Source organism: Microtus oregoni, unplaced genomic scaffold (assembly GCF_018167655.1).
Source record: "Microtus oregoni isolate MIOR12 unplaced genomic scaffold, Mior012 000017F_ref0000208, whole genome shotgun sequence".
Taxonomy (NCBI): domain Eukaryota; kingdom Metazoa; phylum Chordata; class Mammalia; order Rodentia; family Cricetidae; genus Microtus; species Microtus oregoni.
Genome location: NW_024543076.1, coordinates 40,023,203 through 40,047,832, shown reverse-complemented (window position 1 = coordinate 40,047,832; position 24,630 = coordinate 40,023,203). Strand labels below are relative to the sequence as shown.

Below are 24,630 nucleotides of genomic sequence, written 5' to 3'. Positions count from 1 at the left end.
CTGGGAATTTTGCTTTTCCATATGAAGTTGAGTACTGTTCTTTTGAGGTGTGTGAAGAATTTTACTGGGATTTTGATGGGCATTGTGTTGAATCTGAGGATTGCTTTTGGTAAGATTGCCATTTTTACTATGTTAATTCTGCCTACCCAAGAGCTTGGGAAATCTTCCCACTTTCTGGTGTCTTATTCAGTTTCATTCTTCAAAGATTTAAATCCACTTGTTTGCTATTTGTGGCTATTGTGAAGGGTGTGTTGTTTCTCTGATTTCTTTCTCAGCCCTTTTATCATCTGTGTAAAGGATGGCTACTGATTTTTTTTTTTTTGGTTAATCTTGTATCCTGCTACATTACTGAAGGTGTCTATGAGTTGTATAAGTTTCCTGGTAGAATTTTTGGGATCACTTATGTAAACTATCATATCATCAGCAAACAGTAAGAATTTGACTTCTTCTTTTCCAATTTGTATCCCCTTGATTTCCTTTTGTTGTCTTATTGCTCTATCTAGGACCTTCAAGAACTATATTGAATAGATATGGAGAGAGTGGACAACCTTGTCTTGTTCCTGATTTCAGTGGAATTACTGGGAATTTCTCTCCATTTAGTTTGATGTTGGCTGTTGGCTTGCTGTATACTGCCTTTATTATATTTAAGTATGTTCCTTGTGTTTCTGCCTTCTCCAAGACCTTTATCATGAAGGGATGTTGTATTTTGTCAAAAGCTTTTTCGGCATCTAATGAGATGGTCATGTGGTTTTTACTTTTCAGCTTGTTTATATGGTGGATTACTTTGACAGAGTTTCGTATTTTTAACCATCCCTGCATATCTGGACTGAAGCCTACTTGATCATGATGGATGATGGCTCTGATGTGTTCTTGGATTCTATTTGCCAGTATTTTATTTAGTATTTTTGCATCAATGTTCATGATTGAGATTGGTCTGTAATTCTTAGTGATGTCTTTCTGTGGTTTGTTTATCAGGGTAATTGTAGCCTTATCAAAAGAGTTTGGCAATGTTTCTTCTGTTTCTGTTGTGTGGAATAATTTGAGGAGTATTGGTATTCTCCTTTGAAAGTCTTGTAGAATTCTGAGCTGAAACCATCTGGTCCTGGGCTTTTTTTTTGGTGGGAGATTTTTGATGACTGTTTTTATTTCTTCAGCAGTTATAGATCTGTTTAATTTGCTTATCTGATCTTGATTTAATCTTGGTAAGTGATATTTATCCAGAAAGTTGTCCATTTCCTTTAATTTTTCCAATTTTGTGGAGTACAGGTTTTTGAAATATGACATGATGATTCTCTGTGTTTCCTCCGTGTCTGTTGTTATGTCCCCCCTTTCATTTCTGATTTTGTTAATTTGGTTATTCTCTCTCTACCCCTCTCTCTAGTGAATGGTGGGGAATCAGAGCCCCATAACTGAACAGAGTGTTGAGTGGGTTACCATCAAGGACTTACCCCTAAACACATCTATACTATTAGTTTTAGTCACTCTTCTGCTTCTCTGAGGAGACACCATGACCAAGGCCACTCTTAAAAAAAGAAAGCATTTAACTGGGGGTGTGTCACTGGCATCCAGTCTCTGAGAAGTGCCGTCACTGTCTGCTAAGGGCCACCCACCAGCATGTCTGGAGTCACACACAACCTGACACTTGCCAAGCTTCCTTCCCTAGCACATTGGTGAAAGCATTGTCCTCATCTATGCTGTGTAACAAAATGCCACAAGTTGGTGGCTCACACAGGATGCCCTCACTCTGTTCTCCTAAAGGCTAAAGTCCAAGATCCAGGTGCTGGCAAACTTGGTTCTTGGTGGGTCCTTCTTCTAGCTTGCCGATGGCCGTCTCTGCAAGGCTGAGAGCAGACTCTGGTTTTCTTCCTTTTTTGACAAGGGCACAGTCTACCACATAGGGGGCTATATTCTCATGTCCTCACCTCAAACTGCTCAGCTTCTAAACACCACCTCCAGATATTGTTACCTTGGGTGCTAGGGCTAACTGACGAGTCTTGAAGAGGTTAATCCATTCAGTCTATCACAAATAGACCTGGTGTCTAAGTGCCTGGATGCAGTCCAGGCTTCATCACCCACTGTACCTCTCTGGTCTCGGTTTCCTCCTCTAACAATGGGGATACTACTACTGTGGACCTCATGGGTTCTCAGATTGACCAAGTTCATCAACAGCGGCTCCCCAAGGCTAGAACCTGCGATTGAAACAGAAACTTGTAGCAGTGTAAATGAATGCAGACAGGTTGTAAAAAATATATACAGCTTTAATGGGGGAAATAGACTTACAGTACCACGGTTCCCGAGGAGAACAGGAAGCAGAAGGGGCGGCTGGGCATATGCCCAGCAGATTTATAGGTAAACATTAGCCCGAGGCAAAGACGCCCCCTAAGGCTGGGCTTAACCCTACAGAAACTGAAGTATAGAGTCCTCACTCTTCGACTTTCCTGAGGAGAGAGGTTATGCCCTGGGTTTGAGCAGCTTAGCAAAGGCAATTCCAATCACCTTTTGGAGTGGCCCTCATGGTGTCTGAAATAGAACGTGAGGGTCCTTGCAGGCATCACAGTCGGCAGGGAAACTATCAGGTCTTCACAACTTTAGCTGGTGCTGGGTCAAAAACTTCTGGAATCTGATGGAGTGGTTTTTTCTTCTGCATTTAAACACAGTAGAACTTTGGGGTGAAGAAGTTTCCACACAGCACGGCTACATCAGAATGTGCATCTCTTTAGAGAGCACCTGTGACCTTTCCCACAAGGATGGGTTCATATTGACCCTGAGAGCCATAAGGATGGGTTCTGTGGACTGAGAGACAAAGCTCAGGATTAGGGCCTAAGCAATGCCCTGGATTTGGGGAGATTTGGGTGAGGGCTGGCTCCACAGACTAGCAGAAGAGCAACCCAGCATCCACTCCAGCCTTATGGTGAGCAGGAGCCATTTCCTTGCCTTGCTGAAAAAATCCTATGTGTGACAATTCTGGTTTCTCTAATGCTTCCTGTAAACTGTGCCCAAGTCCTAAACCGAGTGGTGGTGGTGCTTGCCTTTAATCCCAGCATTTAAGAGGCAGAGGAAGGCAGATCTCTGTGAGTTCGAGGCCAGCCTGGGCTACAGAGTGAGTTCCAGGATAGCCAGAGCTACACAGCGAAACCCTGTCTTGGGGGGGGGGGGGGATGTCCTAAATCCATGACCTTCTCTGCCACGAAAGGTGGGAAACCTAGGTGTCCTAGATAGGGCTCTATTGCTGTCATCAAACACCGTGACCAAAAGCAACTGGGGGAGGGAAGGGCTTATTTCACTTGCTTATCCTGAAGCATAATCCATTGAGAAAAGCCATGGCACAAACTCAAACCAGACGGGACCATAAAGGCAGGGGCTGATGCAGAGGCCATGAAGCTAGCTGCTAATCCCCATAGCTTGCTTAGCCTGCTTTCTTATAGCACCCAGGACCACCAGCCCAGGGGCAACCCCACCCACATGGGCTGGGTTTTCCCATATCACTAATTAAAATTATGCATGGGCTGCCTACAGCCAGACCTTACGGAGGGAGGTGTTTCTCTATTGAGGTTCCCTCCTTTGAGATGACTATAACTTGTATCAGGTTGACATAAAAGCTAGGCATCACAGTAGGCCTGGTCAGGAAAGACACGGAACCCCCCCCCCCCCACACACACACACACAAAAAAAAACTTTCCCTCGAGGTGTATCTCAGAATAGCTGAGGCCAGTATCCCACCTGAGAATTACTGAGATTTATGTTAAGTTGCTAAAGTCCTAGTGGTAAAATTACTTGTTCAGCAAAGGAACTAGCACCTTTGGAGGGAGTGGCAGTGCCAGCCTGTGTCTCCTGGGTTCATAGCCACGACAAGTCCATACTTTCCCTGTGTTTCTCGCTCAAGGACTTAGCTAAGCAAGGCCGGTGGAGCCAGCCCATTCTGGACACTGTAGGCTCCTGCAGCCAGCTGGCCTTGCTCAGTGTGCACAGAGGTCAAACTCTTCGGAGGACCCTCCCCCTCCCCGCCTGCTGGGAAGGGAGCTTCCAGCCTACCTGGGTATTTAAATTCATCACGTTGTCTTTCACAGAACTGACTCCACCTTGTATTTGCTTCTTGAAGAAGTCAAACTTACTTTCTCCCTCTGAACATGCCGTCTGTGTGCAGATGAACCCACATAGAAATAGCACAGCACACAGGAAAAGGAAGGCTAATGGAGTTCGACATTTGGTCGCATTGAAAAGCATTTTTTCCTCCATGTTTTAATGATCATTTGAAGTAGCTCATTTTCCCATCAAATTTTAGACAGAGTCAGCTTCTGTCTTCTTTCCGCCATCTCATAGATGCATAGGTCCACTGGAGGTGTGTGGAGAGCCTTCCTGAGGATGAGCATGTAAAAGACGACAGTGAGTACTGAGCTTCATACTAATAGAGACCTGTTTGCATCCCAGATATCTGGAACTTTCTAATAGCATAGAATTGGAGCAGGCAGGCTCAGTATGGTTTAATCCACATACCTACAGGAAGTCCTCCTCCTGCTGTTGCAATGTCATGATGTACAGCAACTGCGATGTCATAACAACCTGAGTGAAAGAGTGTCAGCATTGGGGGAAATAACGTGGTACCTGATAGCCATCCAGCTGTTCCTAGTGATGCCTTTTATATTAAATATTCTGGCCTCCTTCGCCCACAAGCCTCATGGATTGTTTTCAGGGGAAATAGGAAGCAGTAGCTGTGATACGATGCTTCCCGCTTTCTAGGCTATGGCCTTCACTTGGCTTTCACCTAAGCCATTTTAGCCTTACTAACCTGTATTCACCCGCCTCTTATTACAGGGAACTGATACGGTCTGGCCTGTGGTCTCCTGGCCTAGGGCCACTCGGCCATGTTACTGATCTACTGCTGTGTCCAGCTATAACCTTTGCATTGTGTTTCTGATGGCATCAGATTCGTCTGCGGTTGCTCTGGGGAAGTCAGGCTTGGTAGGCACAGCTAAAGGGCAGTTGTCCTGCCTTTGGTGGAGTGATTTCGTGGCGCTCAGTTGGTGCTATTCTGATCAAGTATGAAGAGTGATAGAAATACCGCTTTTAGGAATAAATACATATATATTCTGCTCAAGTTGATTGGCTGTCAAAAACTGGCTATATGAATTCGTGTAATGTGTGTTAGTAACATGGTTAAAATTTAAACAAAAGACACAGAAAATAGATCCAGTAATAAGAGTGCATTAAAATCCTGTAGAGCCAAGCGAGTGTTTCCCTAGGTGGAGACATTCAAGTGCCAATAACCGAGGGACAAGGACTCCGTTCAAACAGCACTCTGCATGTAGGCAGTCCAGGTGGACTGAGGCCTTGAGCTTTACCAATGGGGAGGATCTTCAGTAACAACGTAATTCAGACCTTAGAAAAGAGAACCACTGTTGGGCTCTTCCTCCTCCAGGGTCTCTATTGCTATGCTAAAATGCCATTACCTAAGGGCAACTTGGGGAGGAAAAGGTTTACAGCTCTCAGGTCAGGTTCCACCACTGAAGGAAGTCAAGACAGGAACCCAGAGGCAGGAAAGGTGCAGGGGCCAAGGTGTGTGCTGTTTACTGACTTGGTCAGTCTGCTTTCTTACAGCACCTGGGGCTACCAGCCCAGGGTTAGGGCTGTCACAGGGATCAATCATCAAGCAAGAAAGTGCCTCCCAGGCTTGCCCACAAGATCTGATCTGGTAAAGGCAGTTTTTTCTTTCAACGGAGGCTCCCTCTTTCCAGATGACTCTAGTTTATGTTGTATTGACATAAAACTATCCAGCACGGGCTCATTGGTCTCAAACTCAAGGTAAACATTTCAATGAGCACAGCTAATCAGGTTGAGGGGCTGGAAAGATGGCTCACTCGGTCAGTAAAGTGCTTGCCTTGTAAGCTTGAAAACCAGAGTGGGCAGTCCAGGTGGACTGAGACCTTGAGCCATTGGTAAACCAGAACCCATGGGGAATGCCAGAGGTGGTGACGGTCACGCGTAAGCCCAGTACTGGGGGCGTGGAGATGAGTCCCCCGGTATGACACTTGAACTTTCCTGCGCTGTCTATGGCCCACGGGTTTACTGGCAGCCACCTAGGAAGCTCCAGATCAGAGAAAAAGGTGTATGACTCTCATGCTGGCCTGCAGTCTCGCAGTGCACATGTAATACACGTGTGTGCACTCACAAACATGTACCAACACACACACACAAAACACATGAAAATAATCAGGTTCAACCTTATGAAATTGGCATAGATCTATATAGATAGAGATTATTAAATGTTGGCAATTTCATATGGTCCAACCAAATAGCAGAAATCAAGGTATTTGTGGTAGGGTTTGTGAGTACAGGAGGTGAGCTGAAATCTAATCAAACACTCGTTATGCCCTCTTCCCTGTGTCCCTTGCTCCTGGGTGTTTACGTCTCGTGAGTCCACACATGCTGTCCCTGAGGCAGACCGAGAATGTGGGCTCTCTTTCCATCCCACTGACAGTGCGGGAGAGCAGGACAGAACTAGCCGCTGGATGTATTTCTTACATTGACCCATTTGGGAAGAGGATTTCTGAAATTTGTTTTGAGGGAAGATTTTTGTAGTTTGAAATTTTCCCTTTTGTCCTCTGTCTAAAACCATTCTGTTGCAGTGTTATTTAATGGAAAGGACATTGCTGTACCTAAAATAAAGTGTGGCCCTAAAGGATAAAAGGATGATAAGCAGGAGACTACTAAAGGAAAGCTATTGAAATAATTTTAAAAGTGACTACCAAGTGACTACCATCTTTAATCAGGATGTCTGTGGGTTTGAGGCCAGTCTGGTCTACATAGAGATTTCTAGGCCAACCAGAGCTACATAGTAATAGCCTGTCTCCAAAAAAAGAAAAAACACAAAAACCTTCATAATTGGCAGATGGCCTATAATTTAATCTATGTATAGACTTCAACTTTTATATACTATGTTCTCACTAATGTAGACAAAGCCATCTATATGTAAATACAAAATTCTTTTCATTATAACGTATTTTTAAATTGAATACAAAAGTCTGAAATGGATTGCCCTTTAGTTCAGGTGACTGTTTCAGTCATAGAAACTTATGTGTATGCCTCCAGTTGAAAATGAAGTCATGGCAAGGTGTGATGACATATGCCTGTAATGTGTTTCCTTTAAAAAACAATTCCAAAGTCTGATTCTGTAGTAATAGGGGCGGTGGGGCTGCGTTCCCAGCACCCCAGCCGCCTGCTCGGCTAGCTTATGCCCGAAATAACAACACACAAACTGTATTCATTTAAACACTGCTTGGCCCATTCTCTTCTAGGCTAATTCTCACATATTAATTTAGCCCATTTCTAATCATCTGTGTGTAGCACCCCAAGGTGCTCTTACCAGGGAGATTCTAGCCTAGTCCATCCTGGGTCGGAGCTTCATCCCGGGAGCGGGGCATGGCGTCTCTCTCTGAGGCGTCTGCTCCCGAGAGCAGAGTGGTGGAGTCTCTGGCCTCACTTCCTCTTCCTCCCAGCATTTTGTTCTGTTTACTCCACCCACAGGGCCAAGCAGTTTCTTTATTGGCCAATGACCTTCCTCCATCATGATTCTTAGTAGAACATGGTAGAGACATCAACACACAGTGGCAGTTTACAGTAGTGTGTGTCTAGCGTCCTTGGTTCACAGTCAGCACTATCTGTGACTGCAGAGAAGACACAGTTTTTGAAGATTGTATTATTTCCTTTTTGAAGCCAGATGTGGAAGTTAATTGCCTAAGGAGGGATTGATTCCGCACCTACCAACCCTCTCCCACCCCTGTTAGAGCTTCAGGTATGGACGCCTTGGACTTGTAGCATCAATCTCGCATCCCAGGGCCTGTGAGGGAGTGGAGCCTGCCATTTTGTGTCCAGCTCACGTGGTCACTCTGAAGGGCAGGGCCTCTGTCCCAGTCCCTCCTGATAACTGAGCAGCCAGAGCCGCAGAATTGTTTTAGATGGAGTGGGGGCCCCACTAGTGCTCCTGGGATGTGTACGGGGAGCTTGGTTAGCAAGGACGATTAAAATCCTCTCATAATAGCTGGGAAGATAAATGACAGGGAGCCGTGGTCAGTTCACTGCCGCCATAGCGGTTGCTGTCATGGGTGTGTGTGGGGCCGGGGAGCAGCAGAAATAAGAACTCCTGTCTTTTTAACTCTCTCTTGGTGGGTTTTGCTGCTGCTCCTGGCTCGTTTTTGTCTTGGGGCAGTGACTTCTTCCATAGTTTTTACACTGACATACCTTTGGCTGGGCTTGTTTTCTCCAGCTTCCTGCATAAAGTAATTATCTCCGTAAACTGTAGCTACCGCTCTACATTCGCGGGGCAAAAATGATTTGAGGCCTCCAGGCAGTGACATAAGGAGCCCCACAGTACATCAGGAATATGCATGAGAGATGGAGTTCGGATGAGTAACTGGGCCATTATTGAGTAGACTGCTAACTTCAGGTTTCCTGAATGATGCAGGGCTCTGCCTTCCCACTAGAGTAGACTCCGCTGTCCCTGAATGAATGCAGGCCCTGCTGACAAGGCAGTGCTGTGGGACAGCTGGCTGGCAGCCCAGACAGACAGCAGCCTGGCCAGAGGCAGCCGGGCCAAGAGGTTCCTGGAGAGAGCGGTTGTCTTACATGGACTTTTAAAGACAGCAGGTACATTCCTCAGTGAGATGGAGAGAAACTAGCAAGGACTTCATCCCAAAGAGTTAAAAAGGAAAATGCTGGCTGTCCCTAAAAGGTGACAGAAGCAGGGACAGTCATGTTCCAGTATAACAGAGATAGCACAGACTCATGTACATACAGGATTCAAACGTGTATACAGATGCTTAGCACACAACTACACAGGACCCTAACTCACAGAGACATGCGCATAGACACATGCATACGTACACACAGGACCCAGACACACGTGGATATGACCCAGATGCAAGCACTGCAAAACATGACACTAACCCACAGTGACACAGATACACAGAGGCCCACAAAGTGCATGCTCTCAGAAGACGTTCAGCCTTTGTCACGTTCTCCCAGGACTTTTCCATCACAGTGTGTATAAGTGGTGGCCTGTTGCTTTCCTGTCGGCTTAGTGGCTGCACCTGAATCTATGGCTATTTTAACCACCACCCACCACCCCACAGTCCCTCAGTCAGCACCCACCACAGGGTGGGGCTTCAGGTCCCCCCAGCACTGCCCTGCCGTTGCCATCAAATGTAGTTTTAAACTAAATCTCTATCATTCTATTTACCAATAAAGACTTGGGAGTCAAATATTGGGGTGAAAACCTGCTGGCTCAGAGAGGTCAAGAAGCAACCACTTGACCTTCGTTTTTGTCCAGAGACCCAACAAGAGAGCATCTCTCCAGCCGTCCCGAATCAAAGGGACTACAAATCTATAAGTCCTCCTCTGTTTCTTCCTGTGTGCTTCTCTGTCCGTCATTCTGGCTTCACCGTACTCTCTGTGGCTAATTCTGTCAGCTAGTTCCTGGCTCTGCCCCCTGATCCAAGGTTGATTTTATTAGCACAGTCTCGGCTTTCACAGTGCAATCAAATATCCCACAATTATCCTGGGTTGTGATGACATGTTCACAGAGAACACAGTGTAAGACTGCCCATGTCTCCTGTAAGAGCATGTGAGCTGTAGTCAGAAGCTTCAGACCTACGAAATGGAAGAGCCTCTGAGGGGTATTGGAGATGCGACTCTGAGCTGTGCTCCGTGAGCCGCTCACTCACATCAAGAACTCCAGCTAAGCACACAGAATTCTTTTCCGGGGATTTGACTCTTTAATAATGTTTGCTGACATCCTAGAGTTCACCAGTGGGTCCCTGAGGCTTTGTGAATATAGAAGAATTATCACAGATATTGGAGAAAAATCAATATTGCCTAAATAAACTAGCATTTTTAAAAAAGATTGATTGATTGATTGATCTATTGATTTTTAGGGCCAATAGAAAAATACGTGCAGGGGTGATGTGTTTCAAAGCTAAAAACCCCCTTTGCTTTCCACTGAGGAAGTGAAGAAATCACCAAGTTCAACAGGACAGTGGAAGAGTGGATATCCACAGGAGCTTTTTAGATGTTTTGGTTTCTCTTCCTATCACTCCTCAGCAACTGTCACTAGCAGTGTCCCTGGATCCTTCATGAAGAACTTAACCTAAGAAAGGGAGTTTGGATGTTGAGAGTAGAGAGAGACAGAGTGAGCCCTGGCCTGTACTGGGGCAGGAGCAAGTGTGTTCAGTATACAGTGAGCAGCTGGTCGAAGGGACTTCCTAGTAGTAGTGCTGAGCCCAGTACTAGAGTCAAGGTCTGGGAAGAGGGGCCTGGCAACTTGGGCAGGACTGCTGAGCATTGGAAAAGGATCGTGCTCTGTACTTTTGGGGAAAGGGAGTGGAATTGAAAGACTCAGAATACAGAGAGCCGAGGTCTGTCGTGTGAGGTTTAAACTCCATCCTAAAGCAGGAGGGACTCCCAAGAAGGCAATTCTCTGTCCCCGTGGCTGTTAATCCATTGCTCCATTATTTGGACAATTTGTGTTTGTAGTGTTCTACACACACACATTGTTATTGCTCCTGTGCTGAAGGTTCTTGGATAAGCCTGCTGCTTTAAAGCTCCTTCCATCTCTGTCCTTCCTTGCTGGCATCCTGCTCCTTCTTGCTTTGTCAAAGACCCACACCACAGTGTTCTGTCCTCAATCCTGTTACCACTTGGATGAACCCAATGGCTATTGGATACATACCCTGCCATTGATCAACCACCACATCGTGGACCCTGCCGTCTTCCAATGGTTTAGAAATGTGCAGTGATTTCCAAGAGCCGTTCTTTTCATGTATTTAATAAAAGTATCTGTTCATCAATACATTAGAAGTGTTTAAAATGATCTTCAACACAGGTAGTTTCGGAAGTCTTGGTTGATGCTGCCTTGTAGGGATGTGTTTAATTTTTCTGTTGTTTGATCGAGACCACAAAATGTTTCTCTGAGTTTCCCTGTAATCTTAAAAGATTCAGCAGCTAAACGTGTGACTGGGGAGATAGCTCATTTGGTAAAATGCTTGCCATGCAGTCATGTAATATGATTTCCCATTATCCGTGTGAAAAGCCAGGCGTGGTGGCAAGCACTTGTGATCCCAGTGCTGGGGAGGCAGAGAAAGGCAGATCTCTGGGGCTCACCGACTATCTGGTCCAGCCTACTTAGCAACTTCCAGGCCCAGTGAGAGACCTAGATCAGAAAACAAAACAAGGTAGACAGTACCTAAGTTAGGGATGCTAACGTCTGTCATAGTCACTGTTCTATTGTGAAGGGACATCATAGCCACAGCAACTCTTATGTAGGGAAGCATTTTACCGGTGCTTGCTTATAGTTATAGAGGTTTAATTCACTATCATCATGACAGGATACAGTGTGCAGGCAGACATGGTGCTGGAGAGGGAGCCGAGAGTTCTACATCTGGATCCACAGGTAGCAGGAAGAGAAAGCAATGCTGGGCCTGGCTTGAGCTTTTGAAATCTCAAAACCCACCCCAGTGACAAACTTTCTCCAACAAGGCCACACCTCCTAATCTTTCTCAAGAAGAACCACTTTTTATGACTAAGTATTCAAATATGGCCTACGGGTATAGTAAGGAAGTTGCTTGTTCGTTTCCCGGCTGCCCAGATTCCTGAAATAATCACACAGAAACCATATTCTTTGCAGTACTGTTGGGCCAATAGCTTAAGCGTATTTCTGAGTAATTCATATCCTAAGCTAACCCATCTCTAACCCATGTATTGTCACGTGGCTGAGGCTTACCAGGTAAAGTTCCATCCGGCATCTGTCTCTGGCTGGGGATACATGGCTTCTCTAAACTCCGCCTTCCTTTTCCCAGCATTCAATTTAGTTTTCCCTGCATAGCTCTATTCTTTTGTCCTATCACAGGCCAAGACAGCTTTTTTATTAACCAATGGTATTCATACCATGCAGAGAGGCATCTCACATCATATGGGGGCCATTTTTATTCAAACCACTGCAACATCAATTCTTACAAGATTCCTATAGAAAAAGAAGCTTTTGTGCCTAATCACATGAATAGTTGTCAGATCTCATTTCCCAAACTCTTAGTAAAACCTTCCTGGATTCCAAAACTGAGCATAGATGCTGTAACATCTTCAAAAGAAAAGATTTCATTTCTAGCTTGTTTCTGGACGTTCCTGAGACTCTGAAGCTGCGGAACTCTCAGCGCATGTGTGCAGGGCCCTGGGTTTGAGCCCAACCCTGAAAGCAAGAGAAGTGACTGATTTTAGTCTAGACAGCAGATTTTAGTAGTTTGCCAGGGAAGAAGATTTACACTAATTTAAGAAAGGTATTGTTCATCTTTATTTCCAGTTCTTACTACAGCACTTTAATTGTAGGTAGATGGTATTCATGACGCCCTGGGGTGCAGTGCTTCCCCGTGGCTGGTAGAGGAGAGCAGGGGAGACAGTGTTAGTTGACACTCCTCCTAACAGAGGTTAAGACAGTGCACAGCTGCAAAGAATAAAAGGCAGAAACAGTGGCTGAGCACACAAGCCCCTGCCATAGCTGAGTGCCCAGCTGTGAGATCCTGGGACTTGAGGCCTGAGCTCAATGAGACAGCCCACACTTCCCTAATCACAGATGACGTCATCCAGCAGCCTGTTGCACAGACCTGGTGTTAAACCCAGGACGTTGTTTTTCACAGGCAGCCAGAGGGAGCTCTCTGAAAGACAAATCCGACGGCTCATGAACCTTTCCCAGCCTGTCCCCACTACATCCATTATGACTCTGGTGCCTCTTAGAGTCTTGAAAATAGGACGATATCCCTCCCAGAAGGCTCTGCATTCCAGGCTGCACAGTCTCAGTCTGTCCCCCTCAGCAACCTTGTCCTCACCCACCACCCAGAAACCCGTCCTTCCTGAGACTGTAGCACCCAGGCTGGCTTCGACCTCAGCATCCTTCTTCCACTCACCTGGGCAGTCTCTCACATGATCTTCCTCCTGGTGTGTATTATTGCCAGAAAGTAGGGGCAGTGGGGAGAAAGGGAAGAGGAGGGAGGCATTTTAAAGTCTGGTTCTCCACTAGAACTCAGAGGGCGGGCGGCTGTTTTTCCTGGAGACAGTAAACTCTCATCTGGTGCAGCCTCCAGCACACAGCACTCCTAGAGTATCAATAGCATGGACTCTTTCTGCAGAGTCTGCCCGGGCTTGCTACACATGGCTGTCTGTCTTTGTCACAGCACCAACTTGTCCTAGCCAGGAGCCCACAGCTGCGTCTCCACAAGCCTCTTACAGAGGAGCTGGGAGAAGTTTTGCCATTCATGAAATACGTCGTGCGTTAGCATGCGTGCGCACATATGCGCATGTGCACACACCCACTAAGGGGAACATAGAAGGGGAAGGGCAGGAGAAAGAAGACAACTTCTGTTGTTGGGTTTGAGTAAGGAGCCAGAGAATGCCTTTCTGGGGACACGCCATGGATATATTCACGGATGTGAATGTCAGTACCCGCTGGGGAGCTTGGACTTGGGCAGGAACACTGAGACTCACGCTGGTGCTCATGTCTGCTTTCTCATTTGTCCTCTCCGAGGCCTTGTGTGGATGAAGAAACCATTTAGAGACTCAGCTTAAGGATTTACCCAGGGCCCTGCAGGTGGAGAGACAGCAACTCAAAGTCGTCTGATGACTTGTCCTGTTCACCAGGTCTGGATAGCACATAAAATGACAGTGAAAATTCCTGTCCCCTTAACCATAATTCTAAGTATCACTCACTTCCATAAAACTCAAGTGTGGCAGAGAGATTCATTTTTAGTTAGGTCTCTGCCTTTAGTAAATGAGGGATTGGTGTGGTTTGCAATAGTAAATTCAGTTTCACATTAAGGGAGAACATCCATTATGGCTCCTGGCACCCCTCAGCCACTCCGAATCTACCAGCAGGCCTAACAGCGGTTTCCTCCAGTGGAGCAGAGTCAACTTCATGTATCATCTCTTTGTGTTAATTATAAGGATTCGAGTCTGCAGCACTAATTAATCAGTAATTAGATAGTACTGTACCAAAAGAAATTAACAAAGATAAAAACAAAAGCACCACTCAGCACGAGGCTGTAGTCTGATAACTTGATCCAAATTCTTAAGAGATCTGGATGAAGTGATCACAAGCCATACCTTCCTTTGGTTTTGTTGGTGGCAGTGACCTCCAGGACTGATGGAAAACCTAAAGGTAATCCAGATAAGTGAACACTCTGGTTAGCTGGGGGCGCCAGCAGAGGCAGGAGGATTGCTGCAGCAGTCAAGGCTAGCCCGTCCACACAGTAAGTTTCAAGCAGACAAGGAGAACATAGTGAAACGCTGCTCACCAAGAAAAAAAAGCAAAAACTAAACAAACATTAAAAATATTTGCTTACACTAATTTGTATTCTTTTCTTACTCGTCTTTGGAAATCTGTTTTATGACAGTCAGTAATTACTTTGAAATGTACTAGTAGTTTTGGCAATATAAAATAAATGTACAGCTTATTATTAAATGTACACTGATGTGTTTGTTACTGTTTCTCATTTTAAAATCACATAAGCCAGCTTTTTGGTTTTTGTTTATTAATGTTTTATTAGCATTTATTAGTTGTATGGAAACAGTTTCATTGTGGCATTTCATACATTATATAATGTATGTTGATCATGCTTATATGTATTACCTTCTTTACCTCCCTATCCTTATCCCTTCTTCTTTTTTCTACTTTAATATCTTTTTTTTTTGTCCTTTCCTAAATTTCCATTTGACTTGTGTGTTTGTTTAGGTGAGCCAATCGTTGAGGGTGTCTAGGGGTGTGATAGGTTATTTACAGGACTGTATACCTCACCAAGTGGCTTAACAGTGGGAAGAAAAGTCTCTGCTTCCTCTAGCAACCATCCTTAGGGAGGGGTGGACCTCGTTAGACCCGCCCCTTCCATCTTTTAGGCAGGTCTAATGCGGTACTCACAGGGGCCTTTGACTTCAGCATTCCACTGAGCCTGGGAGGGAGTGACAGAGATGTCCCGTTCATGACTGGGCATTCAACAGTCAGTTATCTCCAGCCCTGCTCGGGTTAGGTCTCTGCGCTTCCTGCTGTCCACCCAGAAAGGCTGTTCTGAGCAAAGCTACAGGCGCACTCAGCTGTGGACATCAGCGGTCACTCAGAAGCAGCAGCTGCCACTTGCCCACCCCGCCACAGGCTTTTAGCCAGGTTCACAGCACCAGCTGTCAGTGCCTTCCTGCAGGGAGGATCCAGTACCCACAGGAAGCGTTGGTTGTCCCCTGAGACGTTCCAGTACGTACTTCTGGGTACACCCTGCCCAGTAGTGTAGGGTCAGTAGTGTAGCATGAGTGTCCGAAGACCAGCCAGCATGGAGAAAGCTTCCCACCTGGAGCGAGCTTGAGATCTCCATGGCCTTCCATCGGAGCTGGCGGCTGAGTGTGTGCACAGAGATTCCTGCTTCCCAGGATAGGCCTTTGTCTCGCCAGCGTTCACGGGAGCAGTTTCATTACCCTCCTCCCGCTTGCTTATACAGGTGTTTCTACTTGCCAGTCACCGAAACAAATAACTCACCTTTTGATCGCACAGGCTGGGGTGTGAGCACATAGAGATTTTGAAAAGAATTACATGGGAAAATGTGAAAGGTTGCCATCCTCCAGTGCCTTGGATTGAAACAATAAACTTGTAATAATTTAGTACTGGCTTGGGTATCAGAAAGTCAAACTGGTTTTTGGTAACTTCATGGTGAAATTAATTGAGCAATGTATTATGTGCCTGTCTTGTTGCTATGGCAAAATGCCTGACAGAAGCAACCTAAGGCAAGGCTTGTTTTGGCTCACAGTTTGAGAGAACCGCCCATCACTGCCGGGAAGCCGAGGGCAGTCCATCTTGTTTCTGAAGTCAGAAGCAGACAGTGATAAATGTGATAAATGGCTATGCTAAGCTAGCATTCTCCCTTTGATTGAGTATAGCCTCCAAGCCATAGAATGCCGCAGCCTATAACTAAGGCAGGTCTTCTACCGCAGGTCACCCAATCTAGTAAGTTCTGCACAGACAGGCCCAGGGGTTTGTTGCTATGGTGATTCTAAATGCCATCAAGATGATGAGATCACCATCTCAGGCAGTTCCCTCTGCTCGCGCTCTCTCTCTCTCTCTCTCTCTCTCTCTCTCTCTCTCTCTCACACACACACACACACACACACACACACACACACCCCAGTAAAGAACTATTTGGCTTTTCTCAGTGGAAGAATTTCTTTTCCATCCACTGTTAAGCAGTGAAGCCGCATCTGTCAGAGTGACAGTCCGCCTGCAAGTGTGCTCAGTAGTCGTCTGCTGGGCCTCTTGACTGCTCCCTAACTGGAAATGCCGGTCTCCCAGGAGGTGGGATCCTTTACTTTGTGTCCATGCACTACGTACATGCTTGCCTCTCGGTTGTAGCTTCTCCGTGGAAACAAGCTCACAGAGGCTGACTCTAACCACCATGATGGCTGCCTTGCAGATCCGTGCTTAGCTGGCCAGAATTAAATCAGAGCAGCCTTTTTGTCTGCCTCAGTGATTGCCATAGCTGTTCCCATGCCCTGTTCTTCCTTGAGGAGGACAGAGAATAGAATGAGAAACAAAGATTGAAGGCTGAGGAGGCTGCTCAGTGGTGAAAACAGTGGAGTTCAGATGCTCAGAAATCCAACCGAATGCCAGGTGCTCACCCGTGATTCTGGCCCCAGAAGGTGTAGGTGGGAAGCTCCCAAGCACTGGCTAGCACTGCCGCCTCAATGGGAAAAAGAGAGCAGTGCAGGAAGATCCCAGCCTCAGCCTGGAGACTCCACATCACGCACACAGAGAAGATGGGGGGGACTCTTGGGTTTAAACACCTTGGATGTTTTTCTCGCCTAGTTGCTGTCATCTCAGTGGAGGCTCTAGGGAACATCCGATCCAGACAGTGCCGTTCTGGTCTCTCCCCACCAGTCCCACAGAGTCAGCAGCCACTGCCTCAGGCACCGTTTCTTTCATCTGTGCTTCCTGACCTCTGCTCTGCATGATGCCAGCTCAGCTGTTGTTTCACAGATACTAACCGTATGATGTCATGGGCTCAAAGGCGAACATTCCGTGGGCACTCTCTCCTTGGAGAACTTGTCTGGTGTACCTCAGGCTGCTGTAGAGATACATGTCTCTCCACTCCCAGAACTGAGCCTCCTCAGCTCCCATCACCCAGAAGTCATTCCTCAGATGCTCAGGCACTGTTATGTCGACACTAGTACCCTTCATAGCGCTTGCCACTGTCAGAGATTCTTTTATTCCTGTTGGTTTTTCATACAGACAAATGATTGTATTGGTGCCCGCAGCAGCGTCTGCCTGGCTCATCTGCACATCAATAAATAGTTGCTGGACAAATGATGAAGAAGGGCCCCTTCTTCCTGTGTATTTGGCTTTGGTTGGACCGCTTGACCTCTTAGAAATCCACTAGCGGAACGCTGGATTTCCCCAAGGATGCGTTCAAAAGTAACTGTGGTTGACCGTGGGTAGAGTGAGCACACACAGACAGCACTTCTTCCTATTTTACAGAAAGTCTTCAGAGGAACTGGACATGGACAAGGTGACCGCAGCCATGGTACTAACCAGCTTGTCAACTAGCCCTTTGGTCCGAAGTCCTCCAGTGCGGCCCAATGGTAAGCCTAGGGTATGTGCTCTGGGAAAGAGCAAGGCCTCTCTTGGGGACCTTATTTCAAATCAGGGGAAATGGAGACCCTGGACCACCGACCTCATCCTCCTAAGACCCTAGCATTCTCAGGTCCTCACCTGGGCAGCTCACATTTTCTGAGTTCTGTCACGTGTTTGCTGCCTTCCAAGGACACATCTGTGCAGTAGTTATGTTCTTTTTCCCCAGGCAAAAGGAGAGTTGTCTAATGAACTTGTTTTCCTCACATAATTTCTTTCTGATTGGGAGATAGTTGGATCAGTGCACTCACTGAAGATCCAGCAGTTTGTAAAAGCATTATCCCACACTTCATAACCAAAGAGAATTATTTAGTCCAGTCTCGAATTCAGTATCTACTAGGTACGACCTAGATGATTTGAATGTATCAATAGAGTATAAAGAGTGTCCATGCTCAGAGAGAGTACACAGTCTCTTTAGGAAAAGAAGACTCAGTCATGGCCTCATTAATAGCATACTAATTAAGCACTGACTTAATTATCTGCAGAGTATTCTGCTTGCTTTGTCTCGTTGTGTTTCCACCAGCAAGCATATGAGATGCTGTTACTATCACTGCTTTACAGATAGGTAAACCAAGGTATGTGTGGAGTTCCCGTCTTCCTGATTCCAGATCTGCCTTCCTAATCGTGGGGTGAAACTGCTTCATTTAATATCTGAGATAAACTGGGAAAGCAGACAGCGGGAGGCAAAGTTGGGCAGAGGACAATAGCAGCTTCATTGAGACAGGTCCTATATGCCTGGCCGGAAGTCTGTCTTCTGAGCCTTGAGCAGGCTGCTAAAGTGATCCATCCAGACAGTGGAAATTAGGGTTAGGAAGTCAGGCTGCATACATGTTTGTATATGTGTACGTATACGTAGATGAACTTAGACACTGCAGAGGCACATGCACTGAGGTGCCGTAACCATTCCTGGTTAGTGGTCTGACCTTTTGGGGGCCTCTTGGCAAATGAACACCCAGAGTTGCCTTTCTCAGCCAAGCAGCATTGCTGGAGGAGGAATACTGGGGTGACCCCAAATATTCTAGGAATGACTTTGAATTCTTACAGGGAAAAGGATATTCTTAAATTAATCATTATTTTTATTATATGATTCTTTTTTTCTAGAACATTTCTACTGTTCCTTTGTATTTAAAGGTTAAAATTAAAATAAACCTTTTCATACATCAATATGCACTTCCTTAGCACAGCAATAGAGTGTGTCAGTGTTCGTTTATGGCTTTTAAAAAATAACAACATAGCTAGGCGTGATGGCAAATGCCTTTAATCTCAGCACTGAAAAGGCAAAAGCAGATGGATCTCTGTGAAGTAATGATGCCAGCCTGGCCCACATAGAGAGACCTTGCCTCAAAATATATAAAATATTTTTTTAAAAAAAAAAACTATTCAGCTACTGAATTTGATGTTTCTCATTTGATTTGCAAAAGGAAGCAAATTTTTAAGTAAGGAAAGCAATTTATAATAGTAAATCCATTAGTTTTTAAGAGGATGAAAGCCATTCTCCAGAATTCAGGTCTATCAGTGAATTTGGGGTACCTGTTGTGATTCTTTTCTGTGACTAAGGAGAGTTTTCCTGTTAAGTGGTAGCTCTGCGAAGAGCTAAGAGCCCAACTGGGCCCATCTGCATGTTTGACTAATTCTCGCTTAAGATAAGGAAATCTGCAGCCTAGGAAACTGTGTTAGCTAGTCTTCCTGGCTAAGGAGCGAAGGAAGTATTCCCAGACTGGTAGGCAAATACACCGCTGACGTTCACGTGAAGTGAAGTAACATACCACCGTGACAATAGCTAGTTCTCAAAAGCAATTCCTTCCTCCTCGTCCTGCGACCACATACCCAGCACCTGGTTTTGTTGTGCAAGCCTCTGTGGAGGATGTGAGGATGCTGGCTGCAGGACCGCTGTGTAGGCTGTCTTGTCATTGGAGAGTAGTGCAGTCTGCTGTGTGCATCCGTCTCTCTCCATCAGGGAGGAAATACCAAGCTGGCGTTGTGATGCCAGCAGATGCAAGCGTGCAAAAAAGACCATGTAATTCTGCCAGAGTCTTACCCTCATAAAGTGGGCAACTTCTACTTCGATTCAAACTTAATGACTTTTACTAAACTTTTTGCTTGATGTAGCTGAGTAACTTCTGGAATTCTGTAACTAGGTAAGGATAGGGATTTCTCTACAAATGCTAATCTACTCATTTTTGCTTCATTAGTAATTACACAGACATTAATAGGATTTTAATGAAGCATTTTGGGATTTCCTCTTCCCTCACAAGTAGAGTTTGAATATATTCACAATGAACATAAATATGGAAGAGAATTATCTAGAAAGAAAGTAGAATTTACATAAGTGCTAATCAAGCTTGGACATCTTGAAAGATAACGTTAATCTACAGTGGTTACAGGTCCCCTCCTCTGCCGCATAGGAAGAGATCTGTGCATCAGACTCCTACAGTTCAACTGAGCACAGTTCAGTCAGTGGGGCTGCCAATAAATGCAGATGGAGGATGCTCTGGAGGACCAAGGGCCTCCAGCAAACCAGGCCCTGGCCTCGGCCGCCCAGGGTCACTTACCAGTTAGAGAGCAGCAGGTAGATGAACTTTCTGTGCCACTGTCAAGTGGGGATGCTCTGCTCTGAGTGATAGGCATAACTGCTTGAAACTGCAGGTGAGCTCCATTAAGTAGAGGGAATAGGGATATACAGTGTGAACGCAGAAGTTGGGGAGCAAATAGGTGTGAAGGAAGGGACTAGTAAGACGGCCCAGAGGGAAGGGGGAGCGTGGAATGAGGTGTAGGACGCAGGTGTGTGGAAATGCCATTATAAAGGCCACTATTTTACACACTAACGTTGAAAATTAAGGTTAAGGGCCTAACAGCAGTCAGAGTGAAAGACACCGTTACTTGTTTGCTCAGCACTTGTCTGGAAAGCGCCATTTCCGATAGTCTGAAGTCTTAATCTGATTTCTTAGACATACATCCCAAGAACCATAGTCAATGAGTAATGTCTTTTTTTAAAAAAGGGGGAATTGGAACCAGAGGGGGCAACTTGGTGGCTAGTACGTAGGATACCACATGCAGAAGCCTTGCAGCTAGCAAACCCAGAGGCCCCACAAGAACAAGAAATAACTATTATTTTCTTGTTTTTGTTTAATCTCCACCAATCCCGAGGAAAGGGTACTGCACATTAAAACACACATACCAGCGAGCCAGACAGCCATGTTGCATCGTTGCTAAAACAACTGCTTAGAAACTGTCACGTGATTGGGATAAGTGAGAGCTCACTGCTTACAGCCTCTGTGGGTTACTGCATGCAGCATGGGCCCTTACTCGCTGTCCCCTGTGCTCACAGAGGGCCTCAGCGGGTCCTGGAAGGAGGGCGCACCCTCCAGCAGCAGCAGCAGCGGCTATTGGAGCTGGAGTGCTCCCAGCGACCAGTCCAACCCGTCCACGCCCTCGCCGCCATTGTCCGCTGACAGCTTCAAGCCCTTCCGTAGCCCCGCGCCACCTGACGATGGCATTGATGAGGCCGAGGCCAGCAACCTGCTCTTCGACGAGCCCATTCCCAGGAAGAGAAAGGTGGGTTACGCGCCATGTTCTGTGCCCAGGGGACTGGTGCTTAGTCACTCAGCACCCAAGGTACTGGTGCTTAGTCACTCCTGAGACTGAGCACACACGCCATGTTCTGCTTTAGTTGTCTTTGACATAGCCATTTTCCCTGTCTCAAGACAAAAATGACTAGAATATCCACGGCCGTGCCCTGTCGGTGTGCATGTTCCATCCTCTGTGTGCATTGCTGTGTTTGAAGCTGAAATATTGGACTAAGACCTCCTGTCCCTAAATGCACTTAAAAGATAATCAGTATTTTTTTTCTCTTCTACTTCAGTCAGTCCAAAAGGGTTTGTTCATTTTTACACAACTAGATACGTAAAAGTTAACATATGAATGTGTATGCGTTTACTAAACAAATATGTAAAGAAGTGCTAAGTATTGGGCTCAGTAGTTAACTGACTATAATCCATTTGTTCCTCCCGGCAGTACTTTATAGACTATATAGAGGTCCTGGGATGTATTTAATAATTTAATAATTGCCTGCAGAGTTCACCAGAGCCGCCATCCAAACCCATAGTCTCTAAATTCTCTTTAGTAATCTTGGATTAGCACCAATTTCAGGGTTTGGATTTTTTAACACATATTTGTTCATGTTGTGTGTATTTGAGTGTGCGTGTAGAAGTTAGACACAGCTGGAGGGAGTTGGTTCTTCCCTTCTGCCATGTAGGTTCTGAGCCTTCTCCATGACCCTCACCCTCTGTGTATAGAAGCATTTTTAGTTCGGAGGCTGCAGCAACACTGCTTCTAAACCTAGAGAACATTACAGCATTGTTTGAAAATTATGTGACTCTGTATGCTGGTTTTAAAATTTTACACGGGTATTATCATTCTTAATGATGATTCATAAACAAAACAAAGTGAGGCCTTGAGGACCATTGCAACTCTGTCCTTCCCTTAACGCATTCAGAGAGGAAAACAAAGAGGAGGCCTTGGTCCAGCACCCTTGCTGCCTCCCTCAGCATCACTCGGAACGTGTAGGGGTGGAAGTACAATAGTTCTCTTTGGGTGTGCCCCAAGGAATAGGGCCACCGTGACTCAGAGAAGAGAGTCCTTCCTGGAGAAAGTGTCCTGAAAAGCCAGGTCTATGTAAGGGCTCCTCGAGACCCTGGGACTCACTTGATGACTCAAGGAGAGTTAGAGCTTGGAGCCATGGACAGCAGCCAACATGATTGACAGCTGTCTGGAGCTGAACTCTTGTTTAGCCTGCCATTCCCAGGGTATCTGGGCGAGCAGTCCTGACATCGGTGTGGACAGTGTGTGACAGAAGCTCATAGAACAGGGGCTCCTGTGCTTTTGTAGTGCATTAATGACCATCTTTTACAGATACGTTTATAGTGTGGTGTGGAACCAAAAGTTTTGTTCTCGCCTTCTGGTGAGACTGCGTCGGTCTGACTCAGGTCTACACACTTCAGCAAATTAGCAAACAGCTGAGTCAACGAAGGAAAAGAGGAGGAAGCCTCATCACAGAGTGGGCAAAGTGCTGTTGTGCAAACGTGTGGACCGGAGTTCAGATCTGCAGAACTAATTCATAATCCCCGTGGTCGACAGCAAGTGGGGAGATTCGCCAGACTCTCACAGGCCAGCTGCTCTGCTGTAGACAGAGTCTCTGCGGTAAACAAGAGACCCTGGTGTCTAAACATGATGGGAGGCAGGGACTGACACCAGCTTGTCCACTGACCTCCACTGTGGCATGCACACACCCATGCACATTCATTTGAAGGGCACAGGCTTCCTTCACAGAATGCTAGGTGGTAGACTAACCGGTCCTTAGAACTGTTTATTCTCTTGGTGTTTTCTTCCTCCAGGCTCAGCCTTCCCTAGAGATGAGGGAACTGATAGTCACTAATGTTTTACTGCTTTGGCCTCAAAATTATTTCGAGTAGTAAAAAATAGCAAGAAAACAGGACACCTACTATCCATCTTTTTGTTTACTGGGTGAGCTGGTATTCATTGAGCACCACCAGGCAAAATGCTGAACACCCTGGAGGCAGGGAACAGCTGCTTTATTCAGAGGCTGAGAGCTGGGTGGGCAGAGGTTTATGCACAAAAAGGCTAGACTAGTTTGAGAGACAGAAGCAGTTCAGATGTTGTTGCAGGATGCAAGCGCTGTCATTCGGGTCTTTTACATTTCGAACCGTGTCTCAAAAGGTCTCTACAGAATTAATTTAACTTCATGCAATGCCACTTTTTCTGTCACAGTCATACCCTTTCTTTCTGGACCAAATGGCTAGGCAGAATGGTTTCTGCAAAAAAGGACTATTCTGTCATCAACCAAGTGGTGACCTTAAAATATAGATCAGCATTTGCACATGCATCCAAGGAGTGGGCTCCCTCAAGGTGCACCTTGGCCCTGTTCCATGGAAACCTGGCAGAGTGCCTCAGTTTTGTGCGTATGGTAGACAGTACCCTGTCCCAGTTAAAAGACGAAACTGCCGCCTCCTCCTCCTCCTCGTCCTCCTCGTCCTCGTCCTCCTCCTCCTCCTCCTTCTCTCCCTTTCTCCCGCCCCTCCTTCTCCTTTCCCTTCAGTCCCTTTATCTCATTAAACTGACTGACTTAAGCTCTGTCTGCATGGGTTCTCCCCTGCTGTGGTTTGGACTCACCTGCTGCCAAGATCCCTCTCATGCAGAATCATTACAAGAACTCCAGATGTGTGCATTGATAGCCAAGCTCAGCAATACCTCTGGGACAGTGGGAAAAGGAATGTTCCGTAGCATACCTGTGCACAGCCAGAAAGTGCGGTGAAGATGAAGAGTCGGCTCTGTGCTTCAGTCACCTGTCTGCCTGAGGGTCCAGACATCTGTAGTCCTTGGTGCGGACTACCAAGTGCCAGAGTTACTGAACTGAAGAGTAATTCATTTGCCTGAGCACATTGTTCTTATTGGTGGAGTTCATCTTATTTTTCTGTCTATTCTTTTAGATTCTTAGTATGCATTTGAACTCTTGGTCTTTGCAGTGGTCACATATCTAGTGAGGTTGTTTGAGAAATTTCTAGACAAGATCCTTCCAGCATGGGAGTTTTGACTCACGAGTAGGCTGTGAGTCAATCTAATGAGAGATGAACACACACACTCTTTACCCAACAGGACTGGAGAGAATGTGCTGGATGTAAGGTCAGCATTGTCTTCTCCGGTTTTCATTTCCGCTGTGTACTTACTTACGTGTGAGCAGATGCTGTGGGGGGCATTTCATACTATAGCTTATCATTACAAAAGTTTGGAAGCACCTGCTCCCTGTGCTGCATGGTAAATCTAAGTGCTGTGATCCAAAGTCAAACTAGCCGCATTCCAGCCTTAGACAGTGCTCTGAGAACCTAAGAAAGCCATTTTTGTCTCCCTTCACCTGCTGA

General features: G+C 46.0%; 1 protein-coding gene across 1 annotated transcript in view; it reads left to right on the top strand.

Moving 5' to 3' along the window:
- Znf704 (zinc finger protein 704) overlaps nt 1–24,630 on the top strand; it is a 177,263-nt gene that overhangs the window by 124,670 nt on the left and 27,963 nt on the right. The window contains exons 3-4 of the mRNA XM_041667467.1: nt 17,543–17,646; nt 21,024–21,250. Of these exons, the coding sequence (XP_041523401.1) occupies nt 17,543–17,646; nt 21,024–21,250 (331 nt within the window). The remainder of the gene's footprint in view (nt 1–17,542; nt 17,647–21,023; nt 21,251–24,630) is intronic.